This window comes from Bos mutus, chromosome 7 (assembly GCF_027580195.1).
Source record: "Bos mutus isolate GX-2022 chromosome 7, NWIPB_WYAK_1.1, whole genome shotgun sequence".
In the NCBI taxonomy this organism is placed as follows: domain Eukaryota; kingdom Metazoa; phylum Chordata; class Mammalia; order Artiodactyla; family Bovidae; genus Bos; species Bos mutus.
Genome location: NC_091623.1, coordinates 80,505,870 through 80,531,537, shown reverse-complemented (window position 1 = coordinate 80,531,537; position 25,668 = coordinate 80,505,870). Strand labels below are relative to the sequence as shown.

General features: G+C 41.2%; 1 protein-coding gene and 1 non-coding gene across 3 annotated transcripts in view; both read right to left on the bottom strand.

The window, feature by feature from the left end:
• Positions 1-14,599, bottom strand: part of NLRP3 (NLR family pyrin domain containing 3) — a 48,968-nt gene extending 34,369 nt beyond the window's left edge. The window contains exons 1-5 of one of the 2 annotated variants that reach the window (XM_005891102.3): positions 14,510-14,599; positions 12,480-12,541; positions 11,992-12,294; positions 7,587-7,691; positions 5,324-7,079 (exon numbers count right to left, since the gene is read on the bottom strand). In XM_005891102.3, coding sequence (XP_005891164.2) covers positions 5,324-7,079; positions 7,587-7,691; positions 11,992-12,274 — 2,144 coding nt within the window. In that variant the 5' untranslated portion in view covers positions 12,275-12,294; positions 12,480-12,541; positions 14,510-14,599. Of the gene's footprint in view, positions 1-5,323; positions 7,080-7,586; positions 7,692-11,991; positions 12,542-14,509 lie in introns of both variants that reach the window. The other variant, XM_070374202.1, reaches the window with a different exon arrangement.
• Positions 14,600-18,924: 4,325 nt separating this feature from the next.
• On the bottom strand, positions 18,925-19,031 carry LOC138988731 (U6 spliceosomal RNA). The gene has a single exon (XR_011464986.1). It is a non-coding gene; the product is annotated as a U6 spliceosomal RNA (small nuclear RNA).
• Positions 19,032-25,668: the final 6,637 nt, after the last annotated feature.

The following is a 25,668-nucleotide window of genomic DNA, read 5'->3' as shown; positions in this document are numbered from 1 at the left end:
GGATATGGAAGCAACCTAGCTGCCCATCGGCAGACCAATGCATAAGAAAGCTGTGGTACATATACACAATGGAATATTACTCAGCCATTAAAAATAATGCATTTGAATCCGTTCTAACGAGGTGGATGAAACTGGAGCCTATTATACAGAATGAAGTAAGTCAGAAAGAAAAACAACAATACAGTATACTAACGCATGTATATGAAATTTAGAAAGATGGTAACAATGACCCTATATGTGAGACAGCAAAAGAGACACAGATGTAAAGAACAGTCTTTTGGACTCTGTGGGAGAAGGCAAGGGTGGATGATTTGAGAGGGTAGCACTGAAACATGTATATTATCATATGTGAAGCGCATCACTGGTTCAGGTTTGATACATGAGACAGGGTGTTCAGGGCTGGTGCACTGGGATGACCCTGGGGGATGGGATGGGGAGGGAGGTGGGAGGGGGTTCTGGCTGGGGAACACATGTGCACCCATGGCTGATTCATGTCGATGTATGGCAAAAACCACTACAATATTGTAAAGTAATTAGCCTCCAATTAAAATAAATAAATTAATTTTAAAAAGGAAAAGAGCCTGTGATGAATAGATAAAAAAGGTGTGATATATACATACACAAACACAAACACACAACAGAATACTACTCAGCCATGGAGACTCAGACACAGAGAATGGACTTGTGGACACAGCAGGAGGAGAGGGTAGGACAAGTTGAGAAAGTAGCATTGACATATCAGTTCAGTTCAGTTCAGTTGCTTAGTCAGTCATGTCCGACTCTTTATGACCCCATGGACTGCAGCACACCAGGCTTTCCTGTCCATCACCAACTCCCAGAGCTTGCTTTGACATATATACACTAACACATGTCAAATAAATAACCAGTGGGAAATTGCTATCTAACACAGGAAGCCCAGCCTGGCACTCTGTGACAACCTAAAGGGTAGGATGGGAGTGAGGAGGCTCAAGAGAAAAGGGATATATATAGAGAGAAAGAGGCAGGGTTGATTCATGTTGATGTATGGCAGAAACCAACACAACATTGTAAAGCAATTATTTTCCAATTGAAAAATACAAAAATAATGAAAATTTGTCATTTGCAACAACTTGGATGGACTTAGAGGGTATTATAGTATATGATATCACTTATATGTGGAATCTAAAAACTAATACAAATAAACTTATTTGCAAAACAGAAAAAGACTCACAGACATAGAAAACAAAATTACAGTTATCAAAGGGGAAGGGGGAGGAGGGATAAATTAGGAGGTTGGGATTAACATACAAATACTACTATATATAGCTTCCCAGGTGGCTCAGTGGTAAAGAAGGCCCCTGTCAAGCAGGAGACATGCGTTCAATCCCTGGGTCGGGAAGATCTCCTGAAGAAGGAACTGCCAACCCACTCCAGTATTCTTGCCTGGAAAATCCCATGGACAGAGGAGCCTGGTGGGCTAACGTCCATGGAGTCACAAAGATTCAGACACGACAGTAACTAAACCACCACCACTGCTATATATAAAATTGATAACCAACAAGGATCTACTGTATAGCACAGGTATACAGTATTGTTACAACAATAACTTGTAACAACCTATTAGGAAAATAATCTGAAAAAGTATATGTATATATACATATATATAAAACACACACACACACACACACATATATATATATATAACTGAATCACTGTGCTATAGATTTAAAAATATGACATTTCAAATCAACTATACTTCAGTTTAAAAAACTAAAATGGGAAAAGATGAGGGGAGGGAATCATTTGGGAGTTTGAAATGGACATATATTCACTGTTATATTTAAAATGGATAACCAAGAAGGATCTACTTGCGTGGCACATGAAACTCTGCTCAATGCTGTATGAAAGCCTAGATGGGAGGGAAGTTTGGGAGAAAATGGACACATGTATATATATGGCTGAGTCCCTTCTCTTTTCACCTGAAACTATCACAGCATTGTTTGTTAATTAGCTATATCTCAATACAAAACAAAAAGTTAAAAAAAGAAGTACACATTACTATGTGTAAAATAAATAAAATACAAGAATAAGTTGTACAACACAAGGAATATCACCAATAGCTATAAACGGAATGCAACCTTTAAAAATTGTGAATCACCATATGTAAAATAGGTAGCCAATGGGTATTTGCCGTATTACTCAAGGAAATCACACTGGGGGCTCTGTGACAACCTAGAGGGGTGGGATGGGAAGGGAGGTGAGAGGGAGGTTCAAGAGGGAGAGGACACATGTATACCTATGGCTGATTCGTGTTGATGTATGGCAGAAACCAACACAATATTATAAAGCAATTATCCTTCAATTTAAAAATTTTTTTAATTAAAAAAACAATTTTTTAAAAACTATGAATCACTGTGTTATACACTGGAAACACTGTATATCAACTATATCTCAATGAAAAATAATAATAATATTTTTTAAATTACAAAACAGCCTGTGACTTTGGCTGACTGTGAAGAGCCTCTGGTTCCTCCCTCAGGAATCCTTCTCCTCCTTCATCAATTGGCTACCCTGCCCATGGCCCTGGACACTGCTAAATGACCCAGAGGCTGGTTCTTACATTAGCTGCATAATAGCGTCAGTACTGATCACAAAAATCCCTATGCCAGGCCATGTCATAGGAATAAAGCCAGAATCTCTGAGGTAGAACCAAGCGTACTGATATTTTTAAGACTTCCAGGTGATTCCAAAGTGCTACTCCTGTTAAAATGAAGATCCCTTGGGTCTAGGATCAGGCCTGCGGTCCTTCACTTCTAACAGGCACCAGGTGGGTGCTCATGCTGCTAGTCCTTCGAAGGCTCTACAACACACTAGGCAAGCTCCTGTCTGCAGAAGAAGGTAGCTGTCATCTACCATGATGGGCATCAGGCTTTTTCTTCAAGGTTTTAGTCTGAGTTTCTGCCAGCCTTCTTCACAATCCTGTGATCGTAGGTGTCTTGTTTTCTGAGCCTTATTTTTAGTGCCCTAGTGAGATCTTATCTCAAAATATGGTAGCAGATGGGGCTGTATAGTTTGAAAAAAAAAATCAATATGTAAAAAAGCTAGAAGTCTGGGACCTTGAGGAATTCAGACTGCTCATGTCCAGGTTGTCCTCAGAACTGAGCCCTTGGTGGCACAGTACCAAATCTACCAAGTCTTCTTTCTCTCGACAGGTATCAATTGGTATGCTTCTAAGAATGAGATACTGACAGAAAGCCTTCACATTCAGTTGCATTAACTGAGAGCACTGAAAGGCCATCTCTTGTAATAAGTGACAAGTGGAACATCTACAGAGATTTTATTTATAAGACTGAACAAACTAAGCAAAAATCTTTCTTGCAGTCATAATATGCATGCTTATTTCTAAAGACTGAAAATGAAAGTTCACAGGATTTGCAAACTATATTAGGCTCTTTCATAGGTGCTGTAGTCCCCCCTGTTCTCACTCTCTCCCTCTTCCATCTTCTTTCTAGCTATTCTGAACTATTTGCCATTGTTAAAATGTACCCTGCTTTCCCATCCCATCTTTGAACCCACCATCCCCTTGGTCTAGGCTGCCCCTTGCACATTCTTGGCTCTTTCATACGCCATGCTTCAGGATCCAGCTGGTCAAGGGCTCCCCCTGTGTGCTTCAGATGCACTCCACCAATATTCTTACCAAAGCCCGCCCCCTCTACCAACAGCCCTGGTTTCCTTCCTGGCCCCACAACCCAACTGTAAGTTGTTGTGAACAGGACCTGGGTCTTAGCCACTACTGAAGCCTCAGCAGGTAGTCCTTGATGACCCAACAATAAATAGAAAAGTCATCCTGGTAGCAGTGCCAAGGAAAAGAGAGGGAGCTAAAAGCTTATTGCTGCCAGTGTAAGGGCCAGCTTCTTTTCTCCTTAATTTTGTCCCATGTCAAGTGTCCTCTATAGAGGTCAAACCCAAGCATTCACAGAGCAGACAGCTCCCCACAGCCACTGAAGCTGTGGTAGTTTCTGCCCAAAGATTTAGAAGTCAAGGAACTCAACCCTTTCAATGAACACACACAACTGATTTCCAACCCTCTAGCAACTGAGTAAACAGACCTTGAAGTGGGTGCTGTTGACAAACGACAGTGTTAGTTCTTCAGTCATGTATAACTCTTTGCGATCCCATGGACTGTAGGTCACCAGGCTCCTCTGTCCACTCTCCTGGCAAGAATAGTGGAGTGGGTTGCCATACCCCTCTTCCGGGGGTCTTTCTGACCCAGGGAACAAACCGGGGTCTCCTACTTTGCAGACAGATTGTTTGCCATCTGAGCCACCAGGGAAGCCCTAGCTGTTGACAAATGCCTGGCTGCAAGCACAAAGTGAGGGCCTTGGAGCACTCTCTCCTTTCCAGCCCTATTTCCCTTCATTGCTTGTTCCAGTGAAGCCATGTCCCTCCCCATTTTCTCCTACATAAATGCTCTTCCTCAGACTATATCCATGTCTCCTTCATATAAGACCCCACTGCCAGGACTTTTCTGGTGATCCAGTGGTTAAGAATCTGCCTGCCAATGCAGGTGACATGAGTTCCATCCCTCTTCCTGAAAGATTCCATCTGTACAGGCCAATTAAGCCCACGTGCCACAACTACTGAAGCCTGCATGCCTAGAGCCTGTGCTCTGTAACAAGAGAAGCCACCCCAGTGAGAAGCCTGTGCACCACCACTAGAGACTGGCCTCTACTTGCAGCAACTAGAGAAACCCCACACACAGCAAGACCTAGCATAGCAAAAATAAATTAATTATTTTTTTAAGAGATTGTCTAGGTAATAAAAATTTCCTTTTCCTTCTCTGCCACCCACCTACATTCTCTCAATGTTTCAAGACAAGCTCAAACTTCACTCCTCCAAGAAATCTCCCCCAAGCATCCCACACTGAGGTCCTCTGTCCTCTGTGTTCCTGGGCAGAATCATACTGGTTGTTCTGCCCCTTAGGTGACAGGCTATTAAGCAATAAAGTCCCAAGTAAATTACAAGCAATTTGAGTTTATGAACATTTGCTTCCATTATTTTTTTCACATAACACATTGTGCTAAATTGGCATCCACCAAACATTTGCTTATTGTTTCATTGGCTTTTTTCTCATGTCCTTTGTCCACCTACTCTTCCTCTGCTAGTCAATATCTGCCAATGAAGGGGTCTGGTAGAAATAAGTAATGCTGGCATTGTTTTGTAGCTGTGGAAACTGCATTTGCAAGACTGGTGAAAACAAAGGAAAGAGAGCAAGTGCCAAGAATCAGATGACCAGAAAGTAGAAGACATATAGTACCAATTGCCTGAAGCAAGATCTCCTTACCCCTGAGAATATGCCACCTCAAAATCAGAGAGAACAGAACGGTCCATATGAGAGTGTCTAACTTCCTCCTCTTCTTCCTCCTCCTTGGGTGAGTTATGGAGCAACCTCAAGGAAAGGGATTCCATATGGCGACAGTTCTCAATACAAAAAGAAGAAACCACATGGTCCATTCTGGTGGACAGCTTGATCTCAATTTTGGGGAAATGGCTCATGGCCCTTTGCACAAAGTCCTCCTCCTGCATCTCATACAAACAATAGAACAATTCCAGCTGGCTGGGCTCAATCTGTAGTGTCTTGGCCTTGGCTTTTGCTTCAATCCATTTCAGCAGCTCCAGCCTGATTTTCTGAGAGATCTTACAACTCAGTTTTTTCTCTAAGTAGGAGGTTCTCTCCTGGTTTATAAGGCCAAAGAGGAAACGGACAACAAAAATCAGATATCCCTTTTCGAATTTGCCATAGTTTTCGAGAAGGACCTTCACATCTCGGTTGGGAAGCTTTGAACAAGCCTGAGGCGTGTTCCTCATCTCCCCATGATTATCTTCTTCCAGCAGGTAGTACATGGCAGCAAAGAACTCCTGGAAAGTCATGTGGATGAAGCTGTAGAATTTCTCGCAGTCCACTTCCTTTTGGAACAGGTTCATCCTCAAGAAAGCAGACACATCTGCCTTCTGCAGGCCATGATTTCTGAGATCACACTCCTGAAATAGGATTTTCTGGTTCCAGATTCCATCTGCAGCCAGTGAGCAGAGACCCCAGAGGGTAGCAGAGTTGTGGTTCTCCTGGCTCCCTCCCTGAGATTGCAACAAACTGGAGAGGAAGAAGATATACACTGCAGTGGTGGTCTTGGATGTCCGAGCAAGACTCTTACCACTATCCATCTGCTGTTTCAGCCCAGTGCACACAATCCAGCAGACCAGAGGAATAAAGCACATGGTGAAGAGGATCTCATTCTCCTGAATCAGTCTGAAGGCTTCCCTTGCTTGCTGCTCATCTGAGAAATACTTTAAGAAATATTCCTTCCTCCTGGCCTCTGAGAAACCCAGGATCTCCACATGACGAGCCTGGCCCAGCAAGTGCTGAAGTTTCTCCAGGGCCACGGGTCTTGTGGTGATGAGGAGGGAGGCCTCAGGAAGCAGTCTTTTTCTGATGAGGCTGCTCAGGAGAATGTCTCCCCGCTCCACCTTCCGCCAGTTTGTGCAGAGTGCTTCTGTGTGCTCATCAAAGGCACCTTGCAGCTCATCAAAGCCGTCCATGAGGAAGAGGATCCTGGAAGGCTTGCTTACAATCTTGCCTATCGGTGGGTTTGGGCCAGGGCAGCAGCTGGCAATCAGGTCCCCCAGACTCCTCTGCGTCCCAAGGCTCACCTCCCGGCAGTGAATGTAAAACAAATAGTCAAATCTATCCTGGTAAAGTTTCTCTGATGCCCAGTCCAACATGATCTTCCTAGCCAGTATTGTTTTCCCAATGCCCGCTGCTCCCTGGAATACCACTGTGTGCACAGGCTCAGAGTATTGGTCCTCAGGATCAAACAGCAATTCCAAGTTCACAGAACTCACAGGGCTATCCTGTATCTTGGCCCAGGTCCTACCAATGGCCAGGAGCTCATGCTCCCTCTCCTGTTGGCTCCTGTGTTCCTTGATGAGACGCAGCCTGGTGAAGCGTTTGTTGAGGTTCACGCTCTCACCCAGACGGGCATTCCTGTCTTCAATACACTGGAATTTGCTTCTCACATATTTTCTGTACTTCTTACAGTAATCTGTGTCAGAGACAGAAAGTTAGACTTCAGAAGAAGCTTGATCACATCCACCAGAGACAAGCTATCAACAGGGGCTGGTGGTCTCTAAGGAATGGAAACTGATATTGAAGAATGGGAGTTGCAATTTCTCGCCACTGCCTGGGGTATGGATAGCCCCAGAAAATGTAGGGTGTCGAAATCTTCCTAGACACAGTTGAACAGAAGAACAACAAAGTGCCATATGCTTTGGCCCTGGCCAGAAAGTCTTTCTTCATTCAATCTTACTCCTTTACGTAGTCTGCAGCTCATGCCCTATAAAACCTGAAACATTCAGTTGCCCACCCACGGTTCCGGGACTGCAAGGAGTGAAACATGCATCTATTTCTTAAGCTAAAGTGGATTTCCTAAGACAGACCTTTTCACCCCAAGGAACATGTTAGGATCACCAAGTTATCCACCTTCTGAGCTTCAAGTACCTACAGAACCAGGTCTCTAAACCCAATCAGAAATACCAACTACATTGCTTACCTTTTTTTTTCCTACAAATAGAGATTCTGGAAAGGTATCCCAGTAAACCCATCCATTCTTCTTCAAGGCTTTCCTCCTGACTTAGCACAGAAATATTTGCATTCTCTGAGAAATAAAGGAAGAAAATACAAAGTGTCAAAAACCAGGACTCCTGATTAAGGTGATGTCATTGAAACCTAATGACAAAGGTCCATCTAGTCAAAGCTATGGTTTTTCCAGTAGTCATGTATGGATGTGAGAGTTGGACCATAAAGAAGGCTGAGCACCAAAGAATTGATGCTCTTGAACTGTGGTGTTGGAGAAGACCCTTGAGAGTCTTGTGGACTGCAAGAAGTTCAAACCAGTCAATCCTAAAGGAAATTAACCCTGAATATTCATTGGAAGGACTGATTCTGAAGCTGAAACTCCAATACTTTGACCACCTGATGCAAAGAGCCAACTCATTAGAAAAGACTCTGATGCTGGGAAAGATCGAAGGCAGGAGGAGAACGGGATGACAGAGGACAACATGATTGGATGGTATCACGGACTCAATGGACATGAGATTGAGCAAGCTCCAGAAGATGGTGAAGGACAGGGAAGCCTGGCGTGCTACAGTCCATGGGGTCTCAGAGTCAGACACAACTGAGCGACTGAATAGCAAAAACAATTGAAATCCAATAGCCAGCACCTGGCACAGGTCAAAGCCACCTGCCGTGAACATCTCCCAAACCAAAATACAGCTCAGTTGAATGTCCAGTTGGAGGCATTCCTGTACTCCTAATTTCAAAGCAATGGATACCAACTAATATTGTGTCCTCATTGTATCCAGGCTTGGAATCTATCTCCCAAGCTTGGAAATCAGAAGGCAAACATATGAGGCATCAAAGTTTCTCATCCTCATTTAGCTTTGGCAGACTCCCTCCCTTGTGCTCTGGTTTTGAGACCATCCCCACACTCTCAGGTATCCCCAGGATGGCCAAAGGCCAGCAGTATCATCTATCCTTGAGCCCAAATGCCTGGAATTCATCTGACCCATATTTGGAATCTTCAAGAGCAAGAATAACCCATCTGACTTATATCTAATTCAGAATTTTGACTAACTTTAGATTCACTTAGAAAGTTTTAAAAGTATTGATTCTAGGACTCTACTCCTAATGATCCTTCTTCAGTTCTCTGAGGTGGAGCCCAGGCACCATTATATTTATCTATTTTTAAAATAATTTTTATTGGAGTACAGTTGATTTACAATGCTGTGTTAGTTTTCTGCTGTACAGAAAAGTGAATCACACTTATACATACATATATATATATATATATATACACTCGTTTTTAGATTCTACTCCCATATGGGTCATTACAGAGTATCAAGTAGAAGGCACCTTTTTATTTTAAAAGCCCCACATGCATCCACAGTTGAGAATTACAGACCTAAACAATCAATAAATTACACATCCAAAAGAAGTATCTTATAAGAGAAATTAGACACAGCAGAACAAGAGATAGGTACCAGGGCAAATGCATGGGACAGGTAAATTTAGGTGGGCAGGAACTCCAGAGCTATATAAAAGATTCCTGAGGTGTCTACTTATTCTGAATGCAAATGCTCTTAACCCCCCACACACAAAACCACAAAATAAAATCTAAACATTAACTCAAACCAAGAGCAAAACTTAATTTTTACCTAAAATATAACACTAGCCAGCCCCCTGAAACAAAAAACAAAAACTTCTAACCCTAGGTATAATTCTTCCACCCCCAAAACCTACGCCAAATGGTATAATGGTTATTCGACCAAAGAGACTCTTGGCATTGAATCCAGGCTTGGCTCTGGTTAGAACAGAGCTATGGACAACTATAACTTTTTCCAGGCTCATTTCACATGGTTTTGCAACCATTCTCCAGAATTATTTTTCATCTGGTGAAAATGAAATTCTTTATATCCATTAAACAACAGTTCTTCATTCCCTATTCCTTGCAGCCCCTAGAAACCATCACTTTGTCTCTATGAATTTGTCTACTCTAGGTACCTCTTATAATGGAATCACAGAATATTTGTCTTTTTGTGATTGGCTTATTTCACTTAGTATAATGAAATTGAAAACTTATTTGAAAAAGCACAGGGTTCTTGTGAGGAATAAATAAAATCCATAAAATCTGCTTAGTGAACTACTTCTGCAACCACGATTGCAAGTGAAAGTCTCAGTCCCTCACTCTTGTCTGACTCTTTGTGACCCCATGAACTGTAGCCTGCCATGCTCCTCTGTCCATGGAATTCTCCAAGCAAGAATACTGGAGTCGGTTGCCATTCCCTTCTCCAAAGGGTTTTCCCAACCCAGGGATCGAACTCAGGTCTCCCACATTGCAAGAAGATTCTTTACCATCTGAGCCACCAGAGAAGCAACCTTGACTATTACACTTTAAAATGGTTATTGAGAATGTCAATACTGACACAATTATAATTAAGCCATTATACACAATTTGTTTATAACATCACACTGATAAACACACCTGCCTTCATGCACCTATTTTTTATCTCCCTCATTAGATCCATATTTCTTCCCCACTTCACTCTGCTTGTGATCTGCTGATCTATTTTATATTTGCCAGTATAAATACTTTTTAATTAACTTTAGATATGCCAACATGGACAAAACAAGGTTAGAAGAAAAAACAGGGTAATCCAAAAATAATTCATTAGAAAACAGAAGTTTAAGTCTATAAAACTGACTTCAAATGGCATAGATGTACTACATATACACCACCATTTTTGTCTGTTTCAGAAACACTGATTCATTTTTATTACTCTTTTTTACTAGCTCAACATCATCATCTTGTGATTTTCTAGGTTCCTCTGAGCCCTTTCTTGTACCCTTCCCTTGCTCAGAACACCAAGCCAGAAGGAAGAACCTCACCATATGTCCACAGAGATGAAGAGGATTTCTTTCACTAATTCCAACGCCCAAATTAATGGCCATAGGAAAAGCTTTTCTGCAGAAATTACAAACTTCTATAAGCTGAGAGATTGCCCCCAAGCCATGGGAAACAGAGATCTAAGTCTGTTGACCATGCAGGTAGATACTTAGATGCTAGATGAAGACTTGGAGAAAGTCCAGGCCCAGGAGAGATGTGAATAAAGTGTAACTAATTAAAGAAGGTTCTTATGGGTATGTGAGCCCTGACAGGTTTTTAAAGGAGTTAGAAAAAAGAAAACTGCTTTCCTCCATCTTCTCATAGCACTATCATGAGAAGAAAAAATAGATGATAAAGCCAAGATAATAAGTGATTAAAAAACAAACATATCAGCTTTGATTTGTCAAAGGATACCATCAACAGAGTGAAAAGACAACCCTCAGAATGGGAGAAAATATTTCCAAATCATATATTTGATAAGAGGTTAATATCCAGGATATATATATATATAAATGAAATGAAAATGAAGTCACTCAGTCATGTCCAACTCTTTGCGAGCCCATGGACTGTAGCCCACCAGGCTCCTCGGTTCATGGGATTTTCCAGGCAAGAATACTGGAGTGGCTTGCCATTTCCTTCTCCATATATATATATAAAGGACTCCTAAAGGTCAACAGCAAAAGACAAACAACCCATTTAAAACATGGGAAAGGAATTGTATAGACATTTCTCCAAAGATAAGCAAATGACTAACAAGCACATGAGAAGAGGTTCAATATCACTAGTCAATAGGGAAATACAAATGAGATACCATCTCATGCCCATTAGGACGGCTACTATTAAAAAAAGAAAACATAAATGTTAGTAAGGCTTTGAAGAAATTAGAACCCTTGTGCACTGTTAGTGGGAATGTAAAATGGTGCATCTACTGTGGAAAACATTATGGCAATTCCTCAAAAAATTAAACTAGAATTTACCATATAAGCCAGTAATTCCACTTCTGGAAATAAACCCAAAAGAATTGAAAGCAAGATCTCAAAGAGATTTGTACAACCATGTTCATAGAAGCATTATTCACAATAGTCAAAAGCTAAAAGCAATTAGAAAGTCCATTGATGGATGAATGAATGAATAAACTGTGGTATACACATACCACAAAATATTATTCCACATTAAAAAAGAATGAAATCCTGACATATGAGACAATGTGCGTGAAGCTTGAGGAAGTTTATGCTGCTACACAAAAAGACAAATAATCTATGATTTCACTTATAAAAGGTACTAGAATAGTCAGATTCATAGAGACAGAAAGTGGTTGTCAGGGGCTGAGGGGAGGGTAGAATTGTTTCATGGGTACAGAGTTTTGCAAGATGAAAGAGAGTTCTGGAGATTGAACAACTGTGTGAATGAGCTTACCACCACTGCATCATACACTAAAAATGGCTGATAGTAAATTTTATCTTATGTATATTTTATCATGATTTTAAAAAAGTACTGTCTTCATTCCACTCACCCCATTCTGGCTCTTCCCTCTTAGCTTTCTCATAAAGGTCTCTCCTGTTGATTGCAGCAAAAATCCACTTGGCCATGGCCCATGCCTTCTCTTCCCCGTTGAAATCAATCATCAGAGTGGCTAGATCCACGTGATCTGCTTTTTCTGTCTGACCCCGAGGAATTGAGGTGCAGCCCTTCTGACTGGGATAGTCTTCTAAATGCATCTTGAATTTCTTAAAGTCTATGTCTTCCAGGTCCTCCAGGTAACGAGCCAGCTTGCAGCGGACACTTACCATTCTCATCTGCACACCCGGTCAGAGTCCTTGGGCATAAATCCACACTTGGAAGTTAGGTGGTGCAAATAGCATATGGTTAAGAAGTCTTTTCAGAAATTTACCCTCAGAGAGAATTAAAGTATCAAAAACCCAGAAAATTGAAAGGAAAAAAATATCACTGGATTCGAACAAGTTGCCATCTTTAGCTTTTAAAAATGAGTCAAATTCTTACCAGAAAGTCTTTCTATTGGCTTAACCCAGGTGTGTGTCCTGAGCCATGGAAGAAAGGTGCCCCTATGGAGACAAACAAAAGCACCAACACAATCACATTAACAGTGCAACGTAGTCTTAAACCGCTTCCTGATGCCGTCTTGATGTATCACCAAGAGAACTTTGATCCCACTGATTACTGGCTATGTATGACCCTGGGCAATCTCTCCACTATTTTTCAACTTCAGTTTCCTCATCTATAAAATGGCAGAGTGGAAAAGATTTTTTTACCTTCCTCCCAACTGAAAGACTCTGGTTTCTTGTTTCTGTTTCGAACCAAGGAAAGATGAATAAGGGACAAGAGAAGAAAGGATACCAGGAATGAGTAATTATGGTGATAACAGAACAGCATATGTCTAGAGAGAAGGAAAGAGAACATAGAAGCATGCAGAGGAAGGCATAATCTGCAACAAACCCTTTATCAACACATTGATTGATTAAAACTGAAATGGGATGGAACTTGGGGTAATAAGGAAGAATGATAAATATATACATTTCTTTAATGTCTCCTTGCAAAATTCACAATTATAATAATTATTAGAACTCACATTTATTGAGAGCTTCCCATGAGTTAGGTGCTATACTGATGCACAAAACTGAAAAATTATATTCCTAGTTCCATGGTATGGAAGTAGAAACTGAGTCTTAGGCTAACTGACTTGCCCAGAGTTTCACAGCCAGGAGGGACAAAGCCAGGATTTACACTAGGGTCACTGATTTCTGAGTCATGCCCCTAACATTGCATTTTTCTCTGCATAAAAAGTGTGAGACCATTTCTTCCACCATTTAAGTAGGTATCTCAGTCACGTAGGAGGAAAAAATGGTTGAAGATGATAACAAAATATAGATGAAAGTGAAAGTGTTAGTTGCTCAGTTGTGTCCGACTCTTTGTAACCCCATGGACTGTAGCCCACCAGGCTCCTTTAAAATTCTCCAGGTAAGAATACTGGAGTGGTTTGCAATTTCCTTCTCCAGGGGATCTTCCTGACCCAGAGACTGAACCCATCCTGCATTGCAGGCAGATTCTTAATCGTCTGAGCCACCAAGGAAAACCAAAAATCAGATTGTTAAAAAACAAAAGCACTTTCCCAGGTTTTATCACACAATCTCATTGTAATGTTCAATGTCTCGGTTTCCTAACTAGACTTCAAGTTCCACAAAGACTTGAAATCAGCGGCTATATCTCTTGATCATACACAATTTCTAGATTTTGGATGGATGAGCACATTGGCTTTGTTTGGAATTGAACTCTTCATATTATTGAACTTAGAAAAGAATTATAGGAAGGGAGAAGCCCTATGAGCCCAGGTCTCCTGCATTGCAGGAAGATTCTTTGCCATCTGAGCCACCAGGGAAAGCTTATGAAGCTTTCAAACTCTCCAAACTGGAATTCGTAAAAGCCCAGTTTAATGTTCAAGACATTTTAAACATGTTCAACACTCCTTCTGTCTCCATTCCTGCCTCTCCACTCCTTGCATCATGCATCGCCCACCCCTCGCTGCCCCTGTCAAGTCCATCCCCTATGCATTTGGCAGGTGGCAGGAGGAGAGGGGTTACTCCAGACAGATCCACCAGCTCTGCCAACCCTCTCAGGTCCCATTGCATCAGTCTTTCCATCCACATCAGGACTCTGCCTCTCCTCTGTGCTACCGTATCCCTAACCTTAGTGCACCCCCACCCTGACCCTTACCTTCTCTGTCCCTTGGTTTCTAAATATGCTCATTTCCTTATATGCATCCCATCTATCTACTTCCTAGGGGAATGAGTGTGAGCCATGGTCACTGTTCCTGACCCCCACTCCCCACACACATGCACTGGCACACATAGCGACCAAATATTGATAAACGTAAAAGAAACATTCCAGAAACATTGTTGAAGGATAGACTTGAAGGCTGGCAGAAGGAACCTCTAGTCAAATTCTGCCCCTTGAAACAATTTCCCCACTCTTCCCCAGGCTATTTCAGCCACCCGGCTCCACAGAGCTGGACTCACCCAGACGTCAGCCTCGGGAACAGCCGGAGAAGAAACTAGATGAATTTATAGCAGTCACAACCCAGCAGGAAGGATGTGGTCTCAGTTTGGAGCAAACAGGCTTGCATCACAGGCAAAAGCAGAGACTAACGGTTACTCACATCACTGGATTTTCCAAACCGAAGCTCTCAAAGCTGAGCCTGCTTGCAGCCAGAGATACCTGGCCTCCCCTCAATGGCCACTGGGGTAGAAAAGGGGAGGAAATTCAACTGCTGCTCAATGAATGTTCCCTCTGACTCTGACAGCAGCCATGTGAGTGTTTTGATGACACAGAGGGGGCTGTAATGGGGAATACCGTAGCAGCATAAACAGACAATTAAAAGCATAACCTGGCTATCAAACTGCAGATCCCATTCACTTTCAAGCTGTCACATGGAGGAGGTCAGTAGACAATATAGTAACCACTGACTGTTATTTTTCTTCACCACTTAATTGAGGTAAGTATATACCTGTGAAACCATCACCACCATCAAGGCTATAAGCATATTTATCACCTCCCAAAGTTTCTCCTCACCCTATTATATGGGGAAAATTGACTCTGTGTGTGTGGTGAGAACACAATATAAGATCTACCATAAACAAATATTAAGCACACAATTTAGTATTATTAGCTACAGGCTCTATGCTATAGAGCAGATCTCCGGGACTTATCCAACTTGCATAATAGAAACTGCCCACTTTCTGACTAACATTTCCCTCTTTCTGTCCCTCCCCAGCCCCTGGAAACTGTCATTCTACTCTATTTCAATGAGTTTGACTATTTTAGATCCTACATGAGTGATTTCATTTGGTATTCCTCTTTCCTCTCATTTATTTCATTTTGTCATCAAAATCCATTCATGTTGTTGCAAATAGTAGGATTTCCTTATCTATCATGGTTGAATAACATTCCATTGTGATATTTTTCATATATATATGCTAATATGCATACGAAATATTCATATGAATATATGAAATATTCCATATATATAGAATATATATAGTTCAACATATATTCCAATAATATACTCCAATGTATATTCCAACATTCTAAATATATATTTATGTATGTATATATATATCACATCTTCTTTATTCATTCATCTACTGATGGATGCTTTGGTTGTCTTTATTCATTCTTCTGATTATGAACACTTATGCTGTTTCTGTGTCTTGGATATTGTGAATAAAGCCACAGTGAGCATGGAAGCACATATCCTTCAAGATCAGATCCTGATTTCAATTCTTTTGGATAGGCACAAACTCTACTCTCCCACTCACTGACTTATTTGTTCAACTAAAATTTATGGAGTACCTAGTGTGTGTCAAGCATGAACACAAAGCTGAATAGCAGCTTGCCTTACCCAAGAAGAGCTAGAGAAGATAGATACACTCAGACCTGCTTTTCTAATTGTTACCATGTCTGCAGGACCACAGTCCAATAATAGCATGAGTTCCATGGAACATGGTAAGTGAGAGGCACTCAGCACCCCAGGGAATGCAGGAAACTTGGAGCAAGAAGAAAAAGCATTCAAGTCTAACCTAAGGGTACAGAGGCATTGGTGGATGACTTTGTCTCCCTGTGTCTCAGTTTCCTCATCTGTAAAATGGGGATAACAATAGCACCAATCAGAGATGGTTGTCATAAAAATGAAGCAAATGGGTAAATGTGAGGCCTTTGGAACAGAGCCTGAATCACAGAAACTGGTATCAGTGGTTAGCTCCTCCTCCTACTGTTGTTACAGAATGGTGTGCAAAATGCCCTTGAGAGAGTCAGTTCCTAGGTAGGTTGATAAGAAGTCTGGGGTCCCCTAGGAGGAGAGAGGGGTCTGGGGCTCCCAAAGAGTAGATAGGGATCTGGAGTTCCCAGGGAGAAGAAAAGGACATTTTTTCTACATTCCTTAGTCACATAAAATGTTTTTTTCTTTACGCCCAGAGCTGATGATTACACAATAAAACAGCTCAGCTTAAACTCTGTACTAAGGATTATATAACAACAATATGTCCAGCTTGAGGACAGTTTCTCCTACTTGAAAACCTTCTGACTAATCCTGTTATCCTAAAATGTATATTATGCGAGTGAGTCTGGTAAGATCTTTCTATTGTTAGTTCTAATTCTGTCATCTTAAAATGTAAATTGTGAGAGTGGGTCTAGTAAGACTCTTAAAAGCTTGATACATTCTTCTGATTTACTGTAATAATCAATTTAAAAAGTATATAACTCCCTTGCTAAGACTAGGGAGGGGGCACTCTCCATCCCTCTTCTGATGTCTATTTCAGAAGCTTTCTCTGTCCCTTATTATACTTTAATAAAACTCTGCTATACAAAAGCTCTTGAGTGATCAAGGCTGGTCCCTGGTCCTGAAGCTAAATTTTGTCTGGAGATCACAAATCCGACATCGTTCACAGTAAGCTATCACTCTGAGAGATGAAAGAGAGACATCTACTCCCACTGAAGCAAGGGCAGGATAGCAGACCTGAGTCTCAAGCTCTGCACGTTGTTAAAGGCCAGGGTGCATGCAGGAGCTGTGAGAACTCCAGATGCTGAGGCTACAGAGACAGACAGCAGATCAATCAACCAATAACTGAGAGGGAAATGCAAAGTAGAAAGCAGAGTTCAAATGTCATTCCAGAATTTTGAAACAATACTCTAATCATGTATAAAAACTAATCAAGAAAAAGAAAAAAAAAAAAACACCATGCTTTGCCTGCCTGTTATTCTGCATTCTGAAAACATTGTTTCAGATATGGGACTATCAAAATCAATACAAATAATAAACAAAGAACGCCATAAAAATAGAATACAACAATTCTCTTCCTATCTATTCATCACTCCCTTCTAAAACCTTGGTGAATAACAATGAAATATTGTGTACCAAAGAAAAACAAGTATACCCACGAAACACCTGCAACTCACTTCTGTAAAGCAGAGTTGATTGGAGTTCTGGGTATTGCCAAATTTGCCACAAACTCTTTCTAATTGAATAATCTACAGGAAACCAAACCAAAATGAAAGTAAATCCACATGTTGCCCCAACCCACTTCCAAGTACATATGAGCCATCCCTGATTGTACAGGTGGGAGCAAAATGAGGAAATGAGATAGGGGTTTTTTTGAACAACAACAACAAAAAATCCAGACATGAGACATAAAAGTATAGGCATGGTGACAAAGATCTAAAACATATAAAGTCAAGATTCTATTGAAAAGTCCAAAGCAAAACAGCAATAACAGTGAGAAATGGGAAAGAGAAGTTGCTCAGGTGTGTCCGAGTCTGCAACCACATGGGCTGTAGCCTACCATGCTCCTCCATCCATGGAATTTTCCAGGCAAGAGTACTGGAGTGGGTTGCCATTTCAAGTTACCCTAAATACTGCATGTGTCTCTGGGCCTGAATGCTTCCAAATCCTCACCCATCTTGCCCTTCCCTCGACCTCCACACAGTTAACGTGATATGCTAATTGCCCTTCCTGTGCCTGTGGGGAAAGTAGTTTCAGTTCTACAGGAGAAGCCGGAAGGCACATTGCTTTCCTGGCAAAGATACTCTTTTTTTTTTTTTTTTTTTTAATTTATTTTTAAATTTTTTTATTTTTAAACTTTAAAATATTTTATTAGTTTTGCCAAATATTGAAATGAATCCGCCACAGGTATACCTGCGTTCCCCATCCTGAACCCTCCTCCCTCCTCCCTCCCTACCCGCCCTCTGGGTCGTCCCAGTGCACCAACCGCAAGCATCCAGTACTGTGCATCAAACCTGGACTGGCGACTCGTTTCATACATGATATTATACATGTTTCAATGCTATTCTCCCAAATCTCCCCACCCTCTCCCTCTCCCACAGAGTCCATAAGACTGATCTATACATCAGTGTCTCTTTTGCTGTCTCGCATATAGGGTTATTGTTACCATCTTTCTAAATTCCATATATATGCGTTAGTATACTGTATTGGTGTTTTTCTTTCTGGCTTACTTCACTCTGTATAATAGGTTCCAGTTTCATCCATCTCATTAGAACTGATTCAAATGTATTCTTTTTAATGGCTGAGTAATACTCCATTGTGTATATGTACCACAGCTTTCTTATCCATTCATCTGCTGATGGGCATCTAGGTTGCTTCCATGTCCTGGCTATTATAAACAGTGCTGTGATGAACATTGGGGTACACGTGTCTCTTTCCCTTCTGGTTTCCTCAGTGTGTATGCCCAGCAGTGGGATTGCTGGATCATAAGGCAGTTCTATTTCCAGTTTTTTAAGGAATCTCCACACTGTTCTCCATAGTGGCTGTACTAGTTTGCATTCCCACCAACAGTGTAAGAGAGTTCCCTTTTCTCCACACCCTCTCCAGCATTTATTGCTTGTAGACTTATGGATTGCAGCCATTCTGACTGGTGTGAAAAAAAATATGGAACGCTTCACGAATTTGCGTGTCATCCTTGCACAGGGGCCATGCTAATCTTCTCTGTATGGTTCCAATTTTAGTATATGTGCTGCCGAAGTGAGCACCAAAGATACTCTTTTAGGCTGCAGGCGTTGCAGTCACTTTCCAATCGTCAACCCTGCACTAACCAATAGAGTAGCTACTAGTCTAGTCACACATGGCTACTGAAATGTAAACTTAATTAAAATTAATGATTCAGGGGGGCTTCCTTTGTGGTCCAGTGGCTAAGACTCCACACCCCCAAAGCAGGGGGTTTGCTCCCTGATCAGAGAGAACTGATTTGGGAACTAGATCCCAAATGCCACAGCTAAGAGTTTGCATGAGGCTTCCCTGGTGACTCTGGTAAAGAATCCACCTGCTGATACAGGAGACACGGGTCTAATCCTTGATGAGGGAATATCCCACAAGCTATGGAAATACTAAGCCCATACTCCACGACTATTGAGTCTGGGCTCCAGAGACCAGGAGGCACAACTACTGAGCACACGTGCTGCAACTACTGAAGCCTGTGCTCTACAAGAGAAGCCACAGCAACGGGAAGCTGGTGTCCTGCAGCTAGAGAAACACACGCGGCAATGCCAGCTGGCAAAGCGTCTGCCTGCAATGAGGGAGACCCAGGTTCAGTCCCTGGGTCAGGAAGATCCCCTGGAGAAGGAAATGGCAACCCACTCCAGTACTCTTGCCTGGAAAATTCCACGGATGGAGGAGCCTGAGAGGCTATAGTCCGGAGTGACTTCACTAATGAACACCCAGCACCATCAAAAATCAATCAATAAATCAACATTTTTAAAAAAGAGTTTGAATGCTTGAGTCCTAACGGGGAGGCTAACTAAAAACTGAACATGCTGCAATTAAGACCTGGCACAGACAAATACATAAATAAATATTTTTTAAAAATCAATTCAGTTCTGGCTGCACTGGTGGCATAATAAGGGCTCAGTAGCCACATGTGGGGATGGTACAAAAGAGTACACGTATATCACAACTGAGTTTTAATGGTCAGCCTTGGTCTGACTCGAAGGCTAGAAGGGCATCCTTGAGCTTAACTCCTAATGCTTGGAAATCTTAAATTATTTCCTGCTGAATATTATTCTATCAGACATTACATTGTTGAAGATATATATAAATATATATATGATTACTTATTTTTAAATATATATATGCACTTAGCACTTATTAATACATGGTATAGACAAATTTGGAAGACCTGTATCTGAAACTACAAACATGAAGTTAGAACACAGAGAGAATTTTTATTTTTTGCTTTAATACAGAGGACTTTCATTGAGTATGTTGTACAATATACATTTCTTCATTGACTGGCTTTTTCCCAACAAGCATATGTAACTTTGCAATTAAAATAGGAAAAAAAAAGAATTCTACCTAGCACAGCTATCAAGTTGGTGGGTTTTGATGGCCTTGAAATAGGATAGCAGTGACAGTTGGGCTTCCCTGCTTTTCCAGCCTCCATCAGTACCCCAGTCCTCTAACTGATAACACTCCTTTTATTGCTTCTCCCCTATTAGGTGCTGATTCTTTCTCCTATGCCTTCTAATCCACGTCAAGACATGAACTGCAAAAGGCTAAACACTCTGTGATGAGTGTAGAATTTCACAGAAGTGAAACAGATGCTATAGATGGTCAGACCACCATCCAGTGGCCACCTTCTTTCTTGCTCAAAGGAACTCAATTTTGCGCAAGAATTCACCTCTTCCTCACAGAACTTGGGAAAATTTAACTCTCCTCCAATTTAAGGGGTGTATTCTGGTTTATATAACTCAATCACTAGATCCTGCTCTCCTAGTAATTATTGTTTAAGGAGTGGGCTGGTGAGTAAGTTCTGATTAAAAGACCCGGACTCCACAGAAAAAAGTCTGCTCTAAAGATTCTCCATATTTGGCCATTTGCTGCCAGTAGATGTGGTCACATTGGGATATGATGCTCCAAACTGCACGAGGGAGCACGAAACACACTAAGGATGGCACGCCTGGAGATGGAAGGAACGTGTCCGCTGAAGCAACCAGCCCAACAGTGCAAGGCCCGTTTAATATGAGTCTTCTGCTCCTTAGATCCAAAGGCAACTTACACTTACATGCCTTTGTTGAGGCATGATTGAGTTTTCTGTGAGTTTTGATTTCCCTGAAGTCAACACTGAACTAATACTCACTACTTACAGACATAGCATGGCTGAAAACCTGTGCATGGGCTCACAGGTGGGCATCAGTGCCCTAAGAACTGTTAAATTGTTCTAAAAATAACACAGTTGCCAGCCACTACCGTTTCCTCACCGTTTGCTACTCAATTGAAAAAAAGTAACCAAGTCATTTATATTTTATTATATTGATAAAATACAAACACTTTTACATATAAAAGGGTAAATCCAATCTGTCCTAGAATTTTTTTTCTTTTTGCATAATTTTGGTGCCTTTTTCCATTTTATCTCCTTTAAAATAAGTTTGTTTTTTTTTTTTTGGCCATGCTATCCAGCTTGCAGAATCTTAGTTCCTCAACCAGGAATCAAACCCATGTCCCTTGCAGTGGAAGCACTGGAGTCCTAATCACTGAACCACCAGGAAATTCCCTAAAATGAATGTTTAATTAGTTCTTCCTTAGGAAAAGAAGGCAAATCCTTAGCTGTGAGGGTTAGAGGCAAAACTTTTAGCCTCACAGGATATTTACATTTTAAAACTGGTTGCCAACAAACAAAATCAGAGGTTTTCCATAAAACAGATGTCAGCTTTGTGTCTAAAACTTAGAATTCTAGAACCAATCCAAGCAGCACTCCTTCAATATGGAACCAGGAGCTGGAAAAGGAAGCCACACTGAGCTAACTTCAGTTTTCTGCAGTCTCCGTCACTCCCTCCAACCTCTTAGATTCAGCCCATACCTCCTTTTATGTTTGCTTGCTTGGAACTTGAATTTGAATTCCTAATTCCTCAGTCATATCTTCCCCACCCCCACCCCCAGATTTATTGAGATATAATTGACGAATAACACTGTGCACGTTTAAAGTGTAGAACATGATTTGGTACACATTATATATTGTGAAATGATTACCATAAGATTAGTTAACACATCCATCACTTAACATAGTTACCTTTGTGTGTTTGTGTTGAGAATTGTGTGTGTTGTGTGTGTGTTGAGAATATTTAAGATTACTCTCAACAATCAAGTATAAATACATATTATTAACTCTTAGTCATCATGCTATATATGAGGTCCCCATAAGTTAACTCATCTTATAACTGAATGTCTTATCTTTAAGCAAAGAAAATAAACATTTCAAGTTTTTTCATCAGAAAGAAGGGATATTTGGTAAGGTTCAGTTATATGTATATTAAAAGTCATTTTAATATACCTGTGTATAGCCAAAGGTGGAAGCAACCCAAGTGTTATCAACTAGTTAATGCATTAACAAAATATATTATATATATACCATGGAATATTATACAGCCTTAAAAAGGAAATTCTGACATATATTACAACATGAACCATGCTGACATTATGTTAAGTGAAATAAGACAGTTACATAAAAACACATGCTGCTGCTGCTGCTGCTGCTAAGTCACTTCAGTCATGTCCGACTCTGTGTGACCCCATAGACAGCAGCCCACCACTTATATAAGATTCTTAGAATAGTCACATTCACAGAAACAGAAAGAATGGTGGCTGGAAGGGATCCAAGGCCAGGGGTGGGTGGTGGGGAGGGGGAAACAGGGATGCATTTAATGGTGACAAAGTTTCAGTTTTGCAAGATGAAGAATTCTTGGAATTCCCTGGTGGTCCAATGATTAGGACTCTGTGCTTTCATTGCCAAGGGCCTGGGTTCAGTCCTTGGTTGGGGACCTGAGATCCCACAGGCGGCATGATAAGGCCACATAAAAAAAAAATGATGAAATGTTCTGGAGATGGGTGATGTTAATGGCTGCACGATGATGTGAATGTATATCACACTGCTGGACTGCACACTTAAAAATCATTAAAATGGAAAATTGTGTGTTATATGTATTTTCTACAGTAAAAAAGAATATCAATTATGTTACACATTTCCACTCCTCATTTTCTTTCTCTCTCGTTTAACCCAGAAGAATAAAGAAGTACAAACGCTACTCCTAGCACTCAGTTAAAAATAAGCAATTATATTTCGCTATACCAGCTACCTCTCTAGCTGGTATATTGCAATTGTGGATCAATTGCAATACTTAAAATGTTTATATAGAGACAGAGAAAAGATGAAAACAGACACACACCACATTTTTGCTTCCCCCAAAAGGTTATTGTGTGGGAAGAAGAAGACATTCTCCTTCGTGCAGTTCTGTATTGTCTCTATCATAATGAAGCCCCCATCGACCGAGGAGCCCGGCCGGCTACAGCCCATGGGGTCACAGAGTTGGACAGGACTGAGCAACTGAGCAGGTTGTCCATAGAAGGCAAGGACATGATGAACCTTAGAAACCTTTTAAAAGTTATGGGGAAAAGCTAAAAAGATTTCCTATTAAAGAGAGAAGGAAGAGAAACCTCTAACCCTTGTGTCTCCTCTGAAATTAATCCAGAACAACAGAGAAAAAAAAAAAGAACTTCCACTTCTATGAAGTCACCAATCATGAGAGGGCCCAGGGCTCTTGAAGCCTAGAACTGGAGTGAGAAGGGACATAATGAGAGAGACCATCTTCAGGAAAATAAAGAGAATCCAGAGTTTTCCAGAGTAGGGAACACACACTAGTGGGAAACAGCAACCCCAGTCCCACCCTCCTTGCAATTTCAAGGTCTGAGTGTTTGGGCAAATCACCAAACATCTTTGAACCCTGTGGACCACAGTAGTGGCAGGATGTTGGGATATTACGGGGACATACATGTTCAAGAGTGAGTGATTATCTGCTACTAGTGTGGGGAGAAACTGTGAGTGAACCAATAGAAGACTGATTCTTTTTTTTTTTTTTTAAACTTTAGAAGACTGATTCTTGCTGACACTGGTCAGCTAAGGAGAAATCCAAGCTAAATCACCCAAAATCTGTGATGTGCAGAGTTTTGACACATGTCAAGGAACTTCCTGTTTTTTGGAAGGGGCCCACACCCAGCTGAGAGGAACAGCGAGAATGGGACAAAAGGCAGGAATGTTGTACTCATGCTGCAAGCCTGCTGATGTGCATGGGTCCCTTCTCAGAAGAATATATTCAAATGCATAAAATACTGGATGCTTGGGGCTGGTGCACTGGGACGACCCAGAAGGATGGTGTGGGGAGGGAGGAGGGAGGAGGGTTCAGGATGGGGAACACATGTATGCCTGTGGCGGATTCATTTTGATATTTGGCAAAACTAGTGCAATTATGTAAAGTTTAAAAATAAAATAAAATTTAAAAAAATAAATAAATAAATAAAGCACATAAGATCACAAAGGAAGATGTTGAAATAGAGGTACCAAAATACTTTTAAGTTTGTGGTATTTATGCCCAATAATTCATAATTTGAAAGAAATGATGAGAGTAACTGGTATGTCAGCCTTTCTGTAAAGTGATATGAAAATAACTCTAATTTCCACTGGTGACAAATGTGTAGGATACATGGGCTGTGTTGCCTGCACTAGAGAAAAATCAAGATCAAAATTTTTCCCATCCAAAAAACAAAAAAAAATTTTTCCCATCCAAGTTAACAGACCCCACCAGACGACATCCACAGAAGCCTCGGGGATATACGCTACCTCTTCCTCCAACTGAAGTGAAGTGAAGTGAAAGTCGCTCAGTCACGTCCAACTCTTTGAGACCCCATGGACTGTAGTCCATGGAATTCTCTAGGCCAGAATACTGGAGTGGGTAGTCTTTCCTTTCTCCAGGAGATCTTCCCAACCCAGGGATCAAACTCAGGTCTCCTGCATTGCAGGCAGATTCAGTTTTTCCAAAAAAGCTGTTCAGGAAAAACTCCATTATTTTAAAGAAAAGTGATATTTTTTTTAAAAAAGAATGATCATGAAAACTATATAAAGATAACGCAGGAGGAAAAAACAAAAGAAGTAAAGGCATCTGGCAAATAAAAGATAATGACAAACACTTGAATATAGTAGCATGGTGGAAGTTAGTAGCATTCCAAAGTAAGGGGAAGTTAGTGGGGCAGGCACAATAATGCACTCCCTCCCAGCATATCCACATGCTAATCCCCATAAATCATGAGTATATAACCTTATATGACAAAGGGGAATTAAGGCAGCAAATAAATCAAGTTTGCTAATGGGGTGACAAAATTGAGGAGAGTATCCTTGATCATCCAGGTAGGACTAATATCATCACAAGGGTCCTTATAAGTGGAAGAGGAGTGAAGAAAAATTCAACGTGATCTGATGCAAGGACACAGGGAAAAAGAGACATCTGCTGCTGCTGCTGCTGCTGCTAAGTCGCTTCAGTCATGTCCGACTCTGTGCAACCCCATACACGGCAGCCCACCAGGCTCCCCCGTCCCTGGGATTCTCCAGGCAAGAACACTGGAGTGGGTTGCCATTTCCTTCTCCAATGCCTGAAAGTGAAAAGTGAAAGTGAAGTTGCTCAGTCGTGTCTGACTCTTAGCGACCCCATGGACAGCAGCCTACCAGGCTCCTCTGTCCATGGGATTTTCCAGGCAAGAGTACTGGAGTGGGGTGCCATTGCCTTCTCCGAAAGAGACATCTAGAAGCTGGAAAAGGCAAAGAAACAGATTCTTCCCTAGAATCTCTAG